The following is a 17376-nucleotide window of genomic DNA, read 5'->3' on the forward strand; positions in this document are numbered from 1 at the left end:
ACGGAGCCCAGCTCCACTCGCTGTTGTAGAGGAAGATGATGGCTGAATAACACAGCATCTGCAGACAATAATGTATGCTCAGTTTCTGAGCCTGCATCAAAGGCAGGAACTCATATTTTATGTTAACTTTATTATTAGCAATTAGTTTTCATCCTCTTTCAAATTTTTCATGTATTTTCTGTCTTGTTATAATCAACCACTTTAAACTTTTCTTCAAGCCACATATAAACTTTAGAAAGCAATGAAGGCTTGCAGAGCATCTGGAATATGCAGGTACGGTAACTTTCTCTTCAGTGCAATTTCTTATTCTTGCATCATGGATGTAGTGGCTGGTAAGGAGCTAGTAAAGTAACAGAAGGGAGAGCATTGTATGCCTAGTATCTTGGAACATCTAACCTCAATTATATGTTACTTATTTCCAAATATCTCAAAAGTGTATTAAATTATATGATTAAGGGCATGGAAAAGTATGGAAAATACAATTCTACTTATCTAAATAGGCCTACAAGTGTTTACGGGGTTCTCATTCTAAGGGGCTTGTAATGAGTCATGTAACATTGCCTGCAGCGGCCTCTAGGGGAAGTACTTGCATATCAATTTATACAGTTCCCATTGAACTCTATAATAGATCCATATGTAGTGAGCTCCTCATACTGGCAGAAAACTGTTTTATCAAGCACCCAAGCTTCTCAAAAGCAGTTTCTGGCCTTGGGCTACAAGTCTGCAGTCACTTTATATGGATCCAGATTAGTGAATCCTCATATTGCACTCCCTGCGCTGTGAGGATTCTCCGCCGTCCATACCGGGAATGGGATGCCATGTGACCGCACATATGCCATTTGCATACTTGTGGCCACATTCTAACTAGATGTGTTCTACACGTCTAGTAAAAACATGCAAAACACAAGCCGCGGAGACACCATCACTTGTTTCTCAACGCAAGCAATGACTAGCCAGGTCTTTCCCCGGGAAGGAACAACCACAGGAAGAGCAGTCTCCAATGAAGGAAACCACCTATGCCAAAACATGGTATCCATCCACAGACAGCTGTTTCGGGGTATTGCCCCTCATCAGTGTGGAGTAGGAAACTGGCCAGTAGGAGCAATGCCTAGTAGAAGACTGTGAAAAATGAGGATGAATGAACTCATGGAGATCAACATCCAACACTGTGGAGACACCATCGCATGTTTCTCAACGCAGTGATTCTAGAGCAATGCCCCCATCCCTTATGGGAAATATGAAAAAACATGCAAGACAAGCCGCGGAGACACAATCACATTTCTCAACACAAGCAATGACTAGCCAGGTCTTTCCCCGGTAAGGAACAGCCACGGGAAGGGCAGTCTCCAATGAAGGAAACCACCTATGCCAAATCATGGTATCCATCCACGGACAGCTGTTTCGGGGTATGTTTTTACATATTTCCCATAAGGGATGGGGGTATTGCTCTAGAATCACTGCGTTGAGAAACATGTGATGGTGTCTCCGCAGTGTAGGATGTTGATCTCCATGAGTTCATTCATCCTCATTTTTCACAGTCTTCTACTAGGCATTGCTCCTACTGGCCAGTTTCCTACTCCACACTGATGAGGGGCAATACCCCGAAACAGCTGTCTGTGGATGGATACCATGTTTTGGCATATGTGGTTTCCTTCATTGGAGACTGCCCTTCCCGTGGTTGTTCCTTCCCGGGCAAAGACCTGGCTGGTCATTGCTTGCGTTGAGAAACACGTGATGGTGTCTCCGCGGCTTCTGTTTTGCATGTTTTACATATTTCCCATAAGGGATGGGGGCATTGCTCTAGAATCACTGTGTTGAGAAACATGTGATGGTGTCTCCACAGTGTTGGATGTTGATCTCCATGAGTTCATTCATCCTCATTCTTCACTCACGTCTAGTAGGCATGTATGCAAATCGCATACTTGTGGTCACGCAATGGTAGCTCTCGGTAACAGAGAATCTTCACAGTATCCCTGATGTAAGGATTAACAAGGCTGCAGACATATAGACTGACTTGTAGCCCAAGGTCGGATAAGCCCTTTAAGAAAAGCTTAGGTTTTCTGCCACTTAAAATCCTACAGAGTTGTGCCCTTACATCGCAACATTGCCAATTAACATTTTCATTTTGAACAGAATATGTAAAAAATTTTTCATCTGTATGAAATGGGAGACCACAAAGTCTATAAACAGCATGATGTAAAGACCTACAATATATGCGTAGTGTACACGTGCCATTATTTTAAAATATGGACCTCAAACCAAGTAAATATCATTTAAAAAAAATAAAAAGGCAAAACTCGGGGAAACACAAAACACATAAGCTTTACTATATATTACAAGGTTGCAATAATTGGTACAAAATGCTCCATCCACAATATTCTTCAGCAATAACAATAGCAAAAGGAAAAAACACAAGACACAAGCACCAAACTATACGTTTTTATCTCAGAAGAAAAACATGACCCACATATCTGTAACCTTTATTGCTTACAAATATAATTCTTGGATGATAAAATAAATATATCTATACATTTATATTATATATCTCTCTCTATATATATTGTTCTTTTTCTCGGAATATATTATCTTGTGCTAAATATAACCGTCATTTGGCAGCTTAGTAAAAGAAGAAAATTAAAAGTGATCCAGGTAACTCTTTACACCTAAAATAAAGAACTCAGTTGTGCGTGGTAGTGCGATAAAGAGGATCACAAACAATATCTGGTACGTCCTTCTAGGGAAGAATGAGAGAAGATCAAAGAAAAGAAAACCGTTTTTACAGGCCTAAAATCCGACTCAGGTTCTCATGAGAACATGTGTTCTTCTGAATTCGATCAGGTGTGTTTTTGTCAGACACCATATATCTCCCTTTGTACATGTGTGGACATAGAAGTGAACCGCAACACTTTACCAAAGTAGGAACCATTGTGTCTCAAAAACCAGACTTGGTCTTCAGGTCTTAACAAACCTTGGTACAAAAGCTATTAAAGACCTGTCATCAGCTCAAAAGTGATATTTTTTTTAATCTTTTATTCCCACCGCTCCCTTGAGTATTCCATTTTTTTTTCAATCCACCCTACAATACTAAATAGATGGAGCTTTTTATTTACTGCTAATTTCTATGGTATTTACAAAGGGGACGTGTCTCTCGGGATCCTCAGGGGAAGGTCTATGCTGCTCTGCATAATTACCCTGTAAGCACCGCCCCCTGGAAATGCCATAAAGTTAGCACTAAATAAAAAACGACCCATATATCGGAAAGCGTATGGAGGATTTAAAAACAAAACAAAAATAGAACACTAAGGGGAACAGTGGGAATAAAATCAGAGCGTAGACTGGACACTTTTGCCCTGTTGACAGATTCTTTTTTAGTGATGGTTTTCACTGTCATAGCTTAAAGGATTTCATTTTTTTGTTCTTGTAGGTCTCCTTTAAACCATCTCAATGCTAATTAATATTTCATCCTCTTTATGAACATCTAGATATATGTTGACAATAGGGGGTTTAGTTGAAATTAAGATCACTGGTGCCTTTGTGTAGAGTGTAATATCTGCTCAGTTTTAATGGTTATGAATACCAGAAAGTATTAATCGAGTATAACGAGGGAGAACTATGCCACCTATGAACTAAGAATTATGACTTCAAGTACATCAATAGGCAGATTTTAGTTGAAAATTTCAAAGATAAAATTCAAGGCTTATATTCTGTGGCCCTCAGATTCCCTGAGAACATTTACCCTACTGTCCACACTTTTGCAATAGGATGTAGCAATTACAGATTGGAAAATGTTGCCGCCCTACAGGACAGAAACCATGGTGGCCATTGCCGTTACCATGATTCTGTCTTTTGGAAGGGAATCAGAAATTAAAATGGGAACTGATCTTTAAAAACATCAAAATGATAGATTAATAAAACACTTCTGCATTTCCAGTTTGGTCCAAGCATTCCCCATAGTAGCTTTAAACCGTAATGGACACACTGGGCTTCATCTATGAATCTGTGCTCTCCGAGTATTTTGGTGTGCTCGGACATTTAGTTTGTGTTGCCACAGCTGTATGATTTGCGGCTGCTGAATACAGCCTGAATACATGAGGGGATTACCTAATAAACAGGCATTCCTCACATGTATTCAGGCTGTCTAGCAGACGCAAATCATGCAGCTGCGGCAACACAAACTAGATGTCTGAGCACGCCAAAATACTCGGAGGACACCTGAGCATGCTCAGGGAAACCCGAGTACGGCCGAGGTCACACATGCGAGAAACTTGGACAAGTCTCGCACGTCAATACCCGGCATTGCAGCCGGCACCCAGGAGCGGAGTGCTCAGCTGCATGTATTTCTATGCAGCTGCCCGCTCCGCTCCCGACTGCCAGAGGCAGTGCCGGGTATTGACGTGCGAGACTCGTCTGAATTTCTCGCATGTGTGACCCCGGCTTATCGAGTATACTCGCTCATCACTACAGCATACAACAGGACCCGATCACATTACGACTCTCGTTTCTCAGTTAGTTTGTATTGGGTCATTTCTTCACTTCGCTAGTTTTTATAAATAAGGGACAAAGTTTTTAAATTGCTTCCAACAAAGAAGTAAATGAAACCTGTAAACAGGTTTTGCAACCTAATTTGAGGCTCAGCAATTTGTCACATACTAGTCTACTTGCTGTAGTTTTGATAAAATCAGTGTTTTATCAGCAGGGGTTTATCACTAGAGGACTAAGAAACCTGCTGCCAAGTATATTTAGGAGTTCTATATAACCCTGCCCACCAGCACTGATAGGCAGTTTTCTGCCTATGCACACAGAAAGCAGCCAATCAGTGGTGTGGGCAGGGTTATACAGTACTCTGCATTCAGAGAACTGCTAGCTCTGCAGCAGGTAAAACAAGGATTTTTATTAAAACTGATGCAAGCAGCTCAGTAAGTGATACCTCACTGGAATCAACATCTCTGCCCTTACATCATGTGGTTTAAGATGGGGAAGCAAAAACCTGGCGATAGAGTCCCTTTAAATTGTACTGAATTTTAAGTATATATGAACTATAACAACATTGCAGAAAAATTCTCATGTTGCTGCCTGGCATCTATTAACAAGTATACTGTAGCTCTTGCACTGGTTACATAGTAATGAAACAGTCAGACCAATATTCCGTTCGGAGCAGCAGATTATTACAGTTTTTATCTAGCATGACAAGATGATTTTTCTATATGGTGCAGAATAAGACAAATATAGAAATAAAACAAGAAAACATTTTTTTTTTTCATTACCGGGATTATTTTTCATTTCTTGATTATAATGCCAGTGTGAATGAATCGGTTAGCAGAGGAAAGTGAGATTAATGATAAGGCATTCTGTCTCCCATTATACTTTCCCCCAATTTATTTTTCATTGTGAGAAAATATCATATCTTTTATATTAAAAGGGGTTTCCCAAAGAAACACAAGGATCACATTGGTGGAAGTCCGTAAGACGGGCCCCTTCATCGGTCCTGGCTCCGATTTTAGGTAGAGTAACTGAGTGCCCCTCATATTAATCAGGCATTTCAATGATAATAAAGTTAGAGTTGTCATCTGTATAAAGAGATTTAAAATATACATGCTCCACCAACAGTGGTTTTTCTTTGTATTGGAAAAAATAGATTTTACTTAGCACATTGTATGGTAGCAGGTACCTAAGCCGAGTGCTATCAATAACATTGCACTGAGGTCAGTTACCATGAGGGTGTGTGAATCTGTACATTGGTCCCCTCATTTGTCTTCCTAGTACTTGTTTTGTTTCTTTTGCTGCATTTCTAATATATTTATATACACACACACATGCGTATATGTGCAACCCAAAAGTGTTGACACCCTTGAAATTGTTCCATAAAAATATTGTTCAATAGTTTTGGTTGTCAAGTCCTCAGACAGTTCTCGTCTCCTCTTTTTGTTCTCCATGCTTAAACACAATGCAATAGATTGAGTGAACTTCTCCCATTTTAAACTGGTTTCCGATGCGATTTTCATATTGCCCACACCTGTTACTTGCCACAGGTGAGTTTGAATGAGCATCAGATGCTTGAAACAAAGTTGTTTATCCACAATTTCCTCTGCCCAAATTTGGGGGATTTTGTGTGTCCAATTTGCCTTTTTTTCTATATTTTTTTTCGGGGTTGTTCCAATGCACACAAAGAAAACAAACGTTTAATCACAATACTTTTCTGGGATAAATACCTCATTTTCTGGAACAACTTCAAGGGTGGCAACACTTTCGGCCATGACGGTATATTATATAAATATATGCACAAGTATACATGTGTGTGTAATTATATAATATATATATAATTTTTTTTTCCCCCTGTAGAATGCAGTTTCTATGTATAGAGAAGACAAAGGTTACTGAAGACTATCATACAATCTGTACCATACAATAAGGCACCCAGGGTTGTGGATTGTTTGGTAATTATGAAGTAGAAAAGCAGAGCCTACAGTACATGTGCAATAAATGTGTCCTTTGTTATTGCAGTAATTCCAGTTATCACAAGGGGTAGTCAGCTATGAATGGCAATTAACAGCGTTAACGTCTTATTGTATTAGTACTAATTCATTGCGATATTCTCCTATCTGTCACCAAGTGATTCTCTAGGACATCTGTTAATAGTGCAAAAGGTGCATCCAATTTACCACGTACAATATTTCTCAAAAGTGCCTCTTGCAAGAAAATAAACTGGAGTCAAACATATTTTTGACTTGCCATTTAAAAGACAAGAACATCTGAGACCTCTGTAAATATAGAAAGTATCTAGAAAATACAAACATTATCGTAGAAAACAAAAAGTCATGCTCTATTTATATCGGAAAAGTGGAAACACCTAGAAGTAGAATCGTTCTTTTGTATCCAGTATAAACTAGTGCAAATCACAGGTGCGAGCACACCGTCTGCAGACACACCGCACGCTCTCATACAAAGAGGTCAAGAGACCCAGACAGCCTGAAACGTTCATCAATCCACTTTTTGAGTGCACAAGACTACTATAAATCAGGCCCAAAGTGTTCACCATGTGTCAGAGGGCAAAAAAAAAAAAAACACATCCTATCAGCAATGAATACTTTAGATGAAAAATTGCATTACCAATTTGCTGATGTGAGACTGGACACAACATATAAAGTGATAAAGGCATAAAGTAACCACAGACGTCTTCTCTAAAAAGTCTAATAATATTTTAAAGGGCAACTGTTGTTTTTTTCCCCCTGTAAACCAATAATACACATGAAAATAATAAACTTTGTTATATGTTTTATAGGGAAATCTGCTTCTTTCTTCTCCTGAGCTAAATAATCTTTTATTCTCAATTTACAAGTAAAATCTGTCTTCAGTGAATACAGATTTTGCCATTCACAAGATAGGAGATGGCAGTTGGTGCTTATAAAGTTCTATGGAGGCGAGAAGGACAGACATTCTGCTGCAAGTTTTCCTGAAAGCACCAGGCCAGCATGTATCCCCCCTCCCCCAATTAAACGCCGCTGTCTTCACCTCCTATTGGCGCTATCTTGTAACAGCAACTTTTGACTGTCCAGAAGTCATAAGCCCTCAATGCTAGTCTATGACAGCCAGAATGAAGCGCTCATAGACTTGCATTGAAAAGTGACCTCTAGCTTGCCCAGCAAATACCGGCGTCATCCGGTAGGCCATAAACTGCTGCAGACCGAAGGGAGCGTCAGTGACGGAAGGTGAACACAGTGTCTGGTTAGCATATAGGTTTGGGGAACACTGCAATAAAAAAATACACCGCTGGAATGGAGCTGGAAACAACAGTTACACTTTAAAGGAAGACCCCAAGTCCAGCAACGTATCGTCATAATCCTGATATACACCAGGTGTCGAGTGGTTTCAAATTTCAAAGTCAGCCACCTGAGGTGTTACACAATTTACCAAATGTTCCTCCTGTGGGTTCACACATCTATGCACAGTGCAGACGCCTCCCCGGCTGTCACTCTCATGGGGTGTTCCTGTCGCAGAACTACCAAAGAGATGGCTAATGGGACCCGGCAATGTGTCCATCAGAGTTTGGTAGGGAAGACAGGAAAACCCAACATGAAACTTTTGCCTTGGGTAGTTTCTTAGACTTGTCACATGGTATAGTCTGTTACTAATCAATGTGTAGTCTGGTGCCAAGGAGAAACTGGCCCTATTTATAAGATATCACAGGACAAAGCTCAGAAAAAGCCAAACTTGTAGGAATTTCTCATTGCTGCCGTTCATACCTTGCTTGATAGCTATAACTATGGCTGCTGTTACATTAGGTGTCTTTTAAAGTGCAAAAGATGGAAAATGTTAAAGGCAGTATATGTCTAAGATGATGGGAAGCTATATTCAGTGCCGGTCAGGCAGGAGGGCCAGGTGCATGGCTGCATACAAGCACACATACTGCTCCGGGTGTACAAGGAATAACCAAAAATCACTCATTTTTCTATAATGTGGCTGGTGACAATCAAGATTATCAGAACTACTCCACTTTTAGGAAAAAACAACCTTTTTTTTAACTAATTTTGCTGTGCCTATGGAGAGATGGGGTTGTTTTTTTGTGCAAATAGATAGGGTCATGTAGGCAGAGTCCTATAGAAAAAAAAACTATGGGATTATCGCCCTTGGTAATGTGAGGCATCTGTTACTGAAACACATTAATAATTTCTTTTGATATCTAAAAAACTCCAAGATGAGAAACCACATTAAATGATATGCCCAGTGCACCTCATATGTACTATCAGCATTTGATGCCCATCCAAGCTTATTTATAGTCCATCAATTAAGACTGGATAAACCTTTCACCAAAATATTTTTACATTATTTTTCTGTAAATAATACCATAAAAAGTCAAAGCAAAATCTGTGACCAAAAAAAATAATAAAAATTGAATAAAGCCAATATGTGATGAGAAGTGCGATGACCTGGACTCACATTGTGCTGAAACCACTAATTCTCGGAAAAGCGACACAGAAAGGTTTTCCCACAGACTGATTGTCTAATTTTTAGAGATTGTTGCATGGGCCAATTTTTTTTTTTTTTTAAATTCTTTAACGGCAATGTCTGGAATTAGATTCAGGGTATGTTCCCATAGGGAATCAAAATCTGCATTGGAATAAACCGTTGCGGATAACTTTGCCAAAATGCTACAGATCTACTGAACAGTTCACACTTTACATTGCAAAGGGTAGAATCTGCTTCAGCATCTGCATAATAATTTGATATGACCCCAGTGGAGGTTAACCGAAATCAAAATGTTCTTGAAATATGCGTATAAGCCCCCCTAGGAACACACCTATAAGGGTCGGCCCTGTTTTGCTGCTTGGCCCCATTCTTGTGAACAATCTCTTGGCCCTAGAAGATAACCAGGTAAAAGTGGTTTTATAACTGGTAAGAAATTACTAACTTCATTATAACATATGGCTCTAGTAAGGCTGGAAAATCATTTAGTGACTTCTCACAAACACTTATTCCCAAGATTTTGATGACTATTGAAAGAAAAAAGCAGATACAGAATCTAATTCTAAAAGAGAACGTGCCAGCTTTGTGTTAGGAGGTCCTAGCAAAGGGCGAAGCATGAGAGGTCTCCCCACCACTATGGCTATCATTTCATGCACACATTTTAGTTCTCATTTTCGGCCTAGAAGTTAATTAACAATGAAGTAATGAATAGTGCTCAGTTGTCATGTGTCACAGTAGTGGTCAGTGTCTGGCTTTTAGAGGTGGAACATCCTTGATTTAGTAAGATACTTGAATATGAAATCCCTGCAGACCTAACTCAATATATATTTTTTAATGCATTCACCCTTTTCCTGCTTGTTTAATTGTAATACCTTTTCATTTAGAATATTCATTTCACATATTTACATCTTTGTACATATATTTATCATCCATGCTGTATTCACCAAGCTTTCTCCAACAGAACAATTATATAAAAAAATGCAATGCTACTGGACAGTCGTGTGAAAGGATTGTCAGATACGGGGACATTGGCCTTTTACGTGGTGGCTGGTGTATTGGATGGTGCCAGTGTTCAGAGTCAGATTTGGCTTCCTTTTCCTCACCTCTGTTTGCCTAATCGCTGGTGATACCCCATAGTGTCCGGTAGTCACTATAGCACCTTTGTCCTGCAGAAAAGGAGATCAAGATGGACCGCTGATAATTGGAGGAAGAAAGCAAGGCAATAAAATAACTGTACATCGGCCTGCTTCCCATGTGTCCCTCATGCCCTCTACCTCTTGTGAGATTTCTTAGCGAATAATGGCCTTTCGTCAGGAAAGAAAAAAGGAATTGTGGGAACGATTCTTGTGACGTTGTGTTAGTTCGTGCAACTAGGTGGGACAGCTACACATTTTCTCAGTTTTTTACAAGGCTCCATGCTGAGACTCATATTTTGACAGAATGTTTCGGTAGCGAGAAAGTTCTTGGCGAATTTTGGCTACCTCTTGGCGCAGAACTGAATTCTCTTTCTCCAAAAAGGCAGCACGGACCGTGATCTGGTTTTCCTTTAGCCGACGTGCATCTCGAGAACGTTTGGCAGCTTCGTTGTTTTTGTACCGCCGGTTCCAATATTTTTCATCCTAAATGTGAAATAAAAAAGTACCATGAGTTGCTAACAATTACAAAACTGAAGTCTGAACGTGGCCTTACAGCTGCCAAAGGAAAAGGATCTCTGAAAACTATCTCTGAAACCATAATGTTTGGTTGATAGGAAAGGTCCAGATAGGAGCAAGAAAACCTGGCAATGCTGAATACTCAACTGGTTAGTTTGGCAGCTACCTCTCGATCACAAAGCTAGAAAAAAAAAAAAATGAAAATACTACATTTTACAACCTCAGAATCAGAATACAGTATGCTTCTGAGACATAACACTATAAATATAAAACTGTGCTAGGCATTGGCCAGTTTGGCCCTCAGGACCTGGACTTTCACTGACTTGCAGGTAGATTTAGCACCTAGCATAAGCTATAAAAGCTTGTGCAGAGAAACTTTAACTTAGATCATTAAGCCGATATTCTATAAGATATATGCTGCTTTATGCTTCCGTCACATCGGCAATGGAGATTCCAAGGTGCGCTGGGCTTTTTATCTTGTAAAACGACACCATGACTAAGCTCAAATGGACCTCATTACAATCAATAGGGTACGTCTAGTACCATTGGTGTCTGTCATGTAACATTTCTGACACCTCCGTGAACATAAACATGGAACTGACAAGGCAAGTGTGAACAGTGCCTATAGATGATATTGTTTTCCGCTGTTTACAATAGAAATAATAAGAAATGCAGAATAGCCAACCCTGGCTAATGGATTACAAGATTTGACAAAGGATACACCTTTTCTTACACCTCATTTATGAAATGACATTGGGTATTGCTTTGGTTTAAAGACCAGAAATGTAAAGTAAGAAAAACAGATTCCCAAGTCGCCCATACACAACAGGAACTGTCCAACAGTCTAATGGGGTCCTCCCAACTCTCCTTCGACAGATTATGTTGGGGGAGACAATGATCGGAAATGTCTGATCCTTTTGTTCCCGGAGAGATGAGCCCCCGATGAGGTTTAGCAGCGTCTCTTTCATTGAGAACACCAGTGAGATTGGCTGAATATTGAGGGAATTAGGAGAGACAGATGCTGGCCGCACTATCAGGTCGACCCTTCAGTGGACAGCTATCTACAGTGGATGGGACCCCTTAGTGAAAGAAGCTATATGGTCCTTAAAGGCATCATATCAGTCATTAGATTATTACGGCGTCTATGAAAATGTAGACTTGCACGTGACTCATTCTTTTGACACTGTAAGTTTAGCTGTCAGTTCCCCTTTGACTCCCACACTGAAAAATTTAGAAGCAAAATACATTTTTTACCATCTAAATAAATATATAATTACCTACTGTTGTAATAAAAATAAGATGGACTCGTCTCAGTTGAGTCAACCTTGAACTTGAAAATTATGCTGCTTATCGTTCAGCCAATGGATTCTGTACCATTACTTTCCACTGCCGAGATATTTGTAAAAATTAGGCTATTTTCAATTGTTCAAAATGTGCTTAGAGTAGACTGGATGGGACCTACTGTGGCAATAATTGGAGGCAATACAGGCTCCTGGAAGGGGTTGTCTCATGTTTAATCTCCAGCCTCTGGGGGCGGTGCATGCCTGAAAATTCAGAGTTTGGGTTGGTAACATGACTGTCTAATACTGTTAGTAAAAGAAGCATTGGAGAAGCAGCAGGGGATTGTGCATCTGGCCAGATCAGAGGATTCGAGAGCAGCGCTTACAAGATGTAAACCAAAAGAGCATGAAAGCTAGGAAACCCGCAGACGTAAAATGAAAAATCACTTCTTTCAGGTTTCTTGCAGGTTATTCCTGGCACAGCTGTGCAGCTGGTAGAGCGGCATCCATCATAGTATTATATTTAGGAACTGCTATTTCATGAATTCCCAATACGTCTCAGGAACATTTTGCAGGACTTTATGACACTATGGTATTTTATGTTCCTAAAGTTGTGGAAAAGTGTTGTCCTGGCCACTCACAGACCTAACTACTATGTGTGTTCCCCGTGAAATAACTTATGCTGCATCGTTCCTAAAGTTTTGTGTGATGTACTGCTTCCAAGTTATTCCTCCTGGAAATGTGTGAATACATTGACAACTGGGCATTACTTTTTGTCCTGCCGATAGGGTGTGTCCTATCTAATCTGATAAAGGGAAATGGTAACACCCAGTTGTCAATTTAAGCTTTAGAGCTGAAGCTGGCCGCATCACTGGACTTCTTGGTAGGATGCAGCATGGCCATGCTGCTGGTCCACATTATCGATCCGAAGGAGCACACCACCACTGGCAAGCAAGGTGTGAACACTCTCTTAATGGGCCCTCTGAAACTGACTTCTAGAAAACACAAAAGTTTTGCGGTTTATTTTTACCTTCTGTTCATCTGGCACCTGGATTTTTCTTGCTTTTTTCATAATCGGCTGAGGTTTCAGTTCTTCTTCAGAAAATCTATGCTTCCTAGGGTCAAATGTTTCATGTCCTGGCACACTGGACAAGGCAAGGTCAGCAGGATCAGGGTCAAAGTTCATCATTACTTCCACTGATTCTGGGTCAACAGGACTTGGGCTTTCTCTGGATGAAGGAGATATGTGACCTATAGAGCAAAGCATTTCATGTTAGAAGACCTTCCTTGTCATTGAAGGAAAACGTACAACAGGTAATGTCATCAACCACTCAGACCACCAGATATGTATCCTTACCCCCACCTCCCTTTATACAAGGGAACACTATAAAACCCATCGCCCGCCTGTAGAGAAATGTGTGCTGCGATGCATGTTCAAAGCTACCAAAATGAGAATTTGGCCATCTTCACTACGGATAAAACACTGCTTGGTAACTCCATGTTTTCGCCTTACTGATCTCATTACAAATAATTTTTCAAATGCTTTGCATCTCTTTCATTTACCCGCACAGCGATATGCTCAATGTTATGATCATAGCATTTCAGAATTTAAATGGAACTTGTCACCTAATTTATGCTGCCCAAAACCACAGACAGAAAAAAAAAAAATCAGAGTTATGTTGCGTTATTGCATCTATAAATATACTGCCCAAAGAAATAAAGGGAACACAAACAGCCTGTTGCGATTGGAATAGTGTTCCCTTTATTTTTTTGAGCAGTATATTTTACTATGGAACCCTGCAGCATTTCAGAGATAACATACTTAGAAAACCAGTTCATCTAGGCATGTAATCTCCGGTCAGGGACTAGTGCTCAGCCACTTCATCTAGGCATGTGATCTCCGGTCAGGGACTAGTGCCCGGCCACTTCATCTAGGCATGTGATCTCTGGTCAGGGACTAGTGCTCGGCCACTTCATCTAGGCATGTGATCTCCGGTCAGGGACTAGTGCTCAGCCACTTCATCTAGGCATGTGATCTCCAGTCAGAGACTAGTGCCCGGCCACTTCATCTAGGCATGTAATCTCTGGTCAGGGACTAGTGCTCAGCCACTTCATCTAGGCATGTGATCTCCGGTCAGGGACTAGTGCCCGGCCACTTCATCTAGGCATGTAATCTCTGGTCAGGGACTAGTGCTCAGCCACTTCATCTAGGCATGTGATCTCCGGTCAGGGACTAGTGCCCGGCCACTTCATCTAGGCATGTTAGCTCCTGTTAGGGACTAGTGCTCAGCCACTTCATCTAGGCATGTAATCTCCTGTCAGGGACTAGTGCTCGGCCACTTCATATAGGCATGTAATCTCTGGTCAGGGACTAGTGCTCAGCCACTTCATCTAGGCATGTGATCTCCTGTCAGGGACTAGTGCTTGGCCACTTCATCTAGGCATGTGATCTCCGGACAAGGACTAGAGCCCAGCCACTTCATCTAGGCATGTGATCTCCGGTCAGGAACTAGTGCCCGGCCACTTCATCTAGGCATGTTAGCTCCTGTTAGGGACTAGTTCTCAGCCACTTCATCTAGGCATGTGATCTCCGGTCAGGGACTAGTGCCCGGCCACTTCATCTAGGCATGTTAGCTCCTGTTAGGGACTAGTGCTCAGCCACTTCATCTAGGCATGTGATCTCCTGTCAGGGACTAGTGCTTGGCCACTTCATCTAGGCATGTGATCTCCGGACAAGGACTAGAGCCCAGCCACTTCATCTAGGCATGTGATCTCCGGTCAGGGACTAGTGCCCGGCCACTTCATCTAGGCATGTTAGCTCCTGTTAGGGACTAGTGCTCAGCCACTTCATCTAGGCATGTGATCTCCGGTCAGGGACTAGTGCCCGGCCACTTCATCTAGGCATTTAATCTCCTGTCAGGGACTAGTGCCCAGCTACTTCATCTAGGCATGTGATCTCCGGACAGGGACTAGAGCCCAGACAGTTCATCTAGGCATGTGATCTCTATAATGCCAGAGTTCCAGAGTAAAACATTGATGGCTGCAATAACAGCCAAACTCTGATTTATTCTCCTCGTAGATTGGGTAGCAAGAATAGGTTTTACTTTAAAGCAAGTCCTAAATCAGGCGCAGCTGATCTGTATGTGGACAGATATTACTGTAACTGTTAGGGAGCAAGGCAATATTGTATTCAAAGTGGGGATCTCAATATTATTAAACCGATAGTTAACCAATACCTACGCCTGTTAGGCCTAAAGCCTGCCACAGACTTGAGATATCAGTTGACTAAATGAACATCCTACAACTATTTCTCCAGACTGCTCCACATTCAAGCACTGTGCTGATTTTGCTCTTGTCTCATGTAAATGGCCAGTTTAGTTCTCCTAAATACCTGCCATGTGTGCCATAACCCTTAGCACCATTCAGAAGCTCTCACTTCTACATTGTAGGGAAATGGGCACTGCTGACGTGGTGCCCATTCCGCCGCCTGTCTGATATTGTGCAAAGGATAGGTGCTCAAGTATCTGCCAGCCGGGCAAGATCTCCAGCAAGCGGCCAACACGAGCCATGTCACCAGCACTTCTCACCTCATAATGCAGAAGAGTTGCTGCATAAACCTGACAAGGGATGGAAGCTAGTAGAAAAATGCTACAACCCCATCTCATGGTCTTCTCTCTCAAACACTGAGTCACATCGGTTTGGGTCCTGTATTTACTTCAAAAATCTTAGCCCTGTACCACTTCCCCTCAGCCCAGCTAAAAATTAATGGCTCCCTTTCGGCCCTCTTTACTATAAAGAATGGTATTCTACAAGGTTTGCCCCTTTCCCCAATGTTGTATATCTTGATAAAGGAGCATCTTATGGAGGCCATATGTGCTAATCCTGAAATACGGGGAATCAAAATAGCAGGTTCAGAGTATAAGTGTTCTGCATTTGCTGATGACCTGCTAATTTATCTAACTGATCCTCATACCTCGCTTCTTTTCCTGATGTCCGAGCTGGCGCGTTTTAGCAGTTGGTCCAATTTTAAGATCAATCTCGAAAAATCTGAAGCCATAAATATTTCCCTACCCTTGCACATGGTGAATATTCTGAAAACTAATTTCCATTTAAATGGCCCTCAAATAATCATATTAACTACTTGGGCACCATTATTTCGGCGGATTTATCGGAATTGTTTCACTTGAACTTTGGTCGATTTTTGTCCAGATTGGAAGGGGATCTTAATTTCTGGAACCGTGGAGAGTTCTCCTGGTTTGGCCGGGTTAACATCCTCAAAATGACTGTATTGCCTAGACTTTTGTATTTACTACATACTATGCCGATATATATCCCATCCTCCCTCTGGATGAGGGTCCAACGTAAATTCAGTCAATTTGTTTGGTCGATGGGACGCCTAAGAATTCGTAGTACTGTTTTGGTGCTTCCAAAAGATTTTGGGAGTATAGGTTTGCCAGACTGCAGAAAGCATTATCTGGCGTCCGCCCATGCAAGAATCTTAGATATTCTACACTGTTGAGAATCTAAACAGTGAGTACATATGGCCTATGAGTCTTGTCATACATCAGTTTCCACCCTACCATGGACTTGGCCTATTTTGGCCCAAAACAACATCACTATTCCATTTAGTCTGAGGCAAACACTCAAAACTGTCCACATTCCCAGTATAAACGGAAATCTAATTGACCCATTAGGACAGTTATCCACAATAACAGATAACCCAAAATTTCCATCTGGTATCTCCTCAAGCTTTTTTCTGGGCAGCTCCAAGAAAAACCCTTGTGTCTTTATCATGTGGCACCTGCAGGTGTACCACTTCCCCTCTCAGCTATTCTAGGTGATCGTCCACAGAAAGCGAGATATTCTTTTGAATATATTCAACTAGGGCATTTTCTTCTCTACATTTGCCAATCGAATGGGTGCGCCCCCTTTCTTCGTTTGAGTCCCTATGTATGGCTCCTACTTTCCTGCGCATGCAATTTCCGATATCTATAAGCTTCTATTAGATAGTGATCTGTTATGAATGGGTCACCGAGGAGGATGGCAGGAACAGGCTAAGCCACCAGAAGACCAGAGAGGTTGGTAACTAAGCGGATTGCAGACCCCTGATCCTAGCCACACAACTAGCAGTAGCCGTGGAGCGTTCCTACGATGCCCTAGATGCTTCGTCACAGCCGGAGGACTAACTAAGCCTAAAGCCAGAAAGGTGAAATCTAAACTGCCCCGGAGCAGATCCCCAAAGGAATAGACAGCCCCCAAACATATATTGTTGGTGAGACAAGATGAGACACAAAGGCAGAGAACAGACTAAGCAAACGGTGGGACCAAAGCTGTCTAGACAGGACAGGACAGGACAGAAAAGATAGTGTCTGCAATCATGCACAAAACCCTGAAAAAGTCCAACACTTCTGATATATAAAAAACCTGAGGTCACACGACCTCACCCCCGCTAGATCAGCACTCTGGTATAAATTGGCAGCAAA

General features: G+C 41.4%; 1 protein-coding gene across 1 annotated transcript in view; it reads right to left on the minus strand.

The window, feature by feature from the left end:
* Positions 1-2304: 2304 nt before the first annotated feature.
* DBP (D-box binding PAR bZIP transcription factor) overlaps positions 2305-17376 on the minus strand; it is a 48709-nt gene continuing 33637 nt past the window's right edge. Inside the window, exons 3-4 of the mRNA XM_073552096.1 lie at positions 12924-13144; positions 2305-10580 (exon numbers count right to left, since the gene is read on the minus strand). Of these exons, the coding sequence (XP_073408197.1) occupies positions 10365-10580; positions 12924-13144 (437 nt within the window). The 3' untranslated portion in view covers positions 2305-10364. The remainder of the gene's footprint in view (positions 10581-12923; positions 13145-17376) is intronic.

The sequence above is a fragment of the Dendrobates tinctorius genome, unplaced genomic scaffold, assembly GCF_039654945.1.
Source record: "Dendrobates tinctorius isolate UK_male_01 unplaced genomic scaffold, ASM3965494v1 ptg000184l, whole genome shotgun sequence".
In the NCBI taxonomy this organism is placed as follows: domain Eukaryota; kingdom Metazoa; phylum Chordata; class Amphibia; order Anura; family Dendrobatidae; genus Dendrobates; species Dendrobates tinctorius.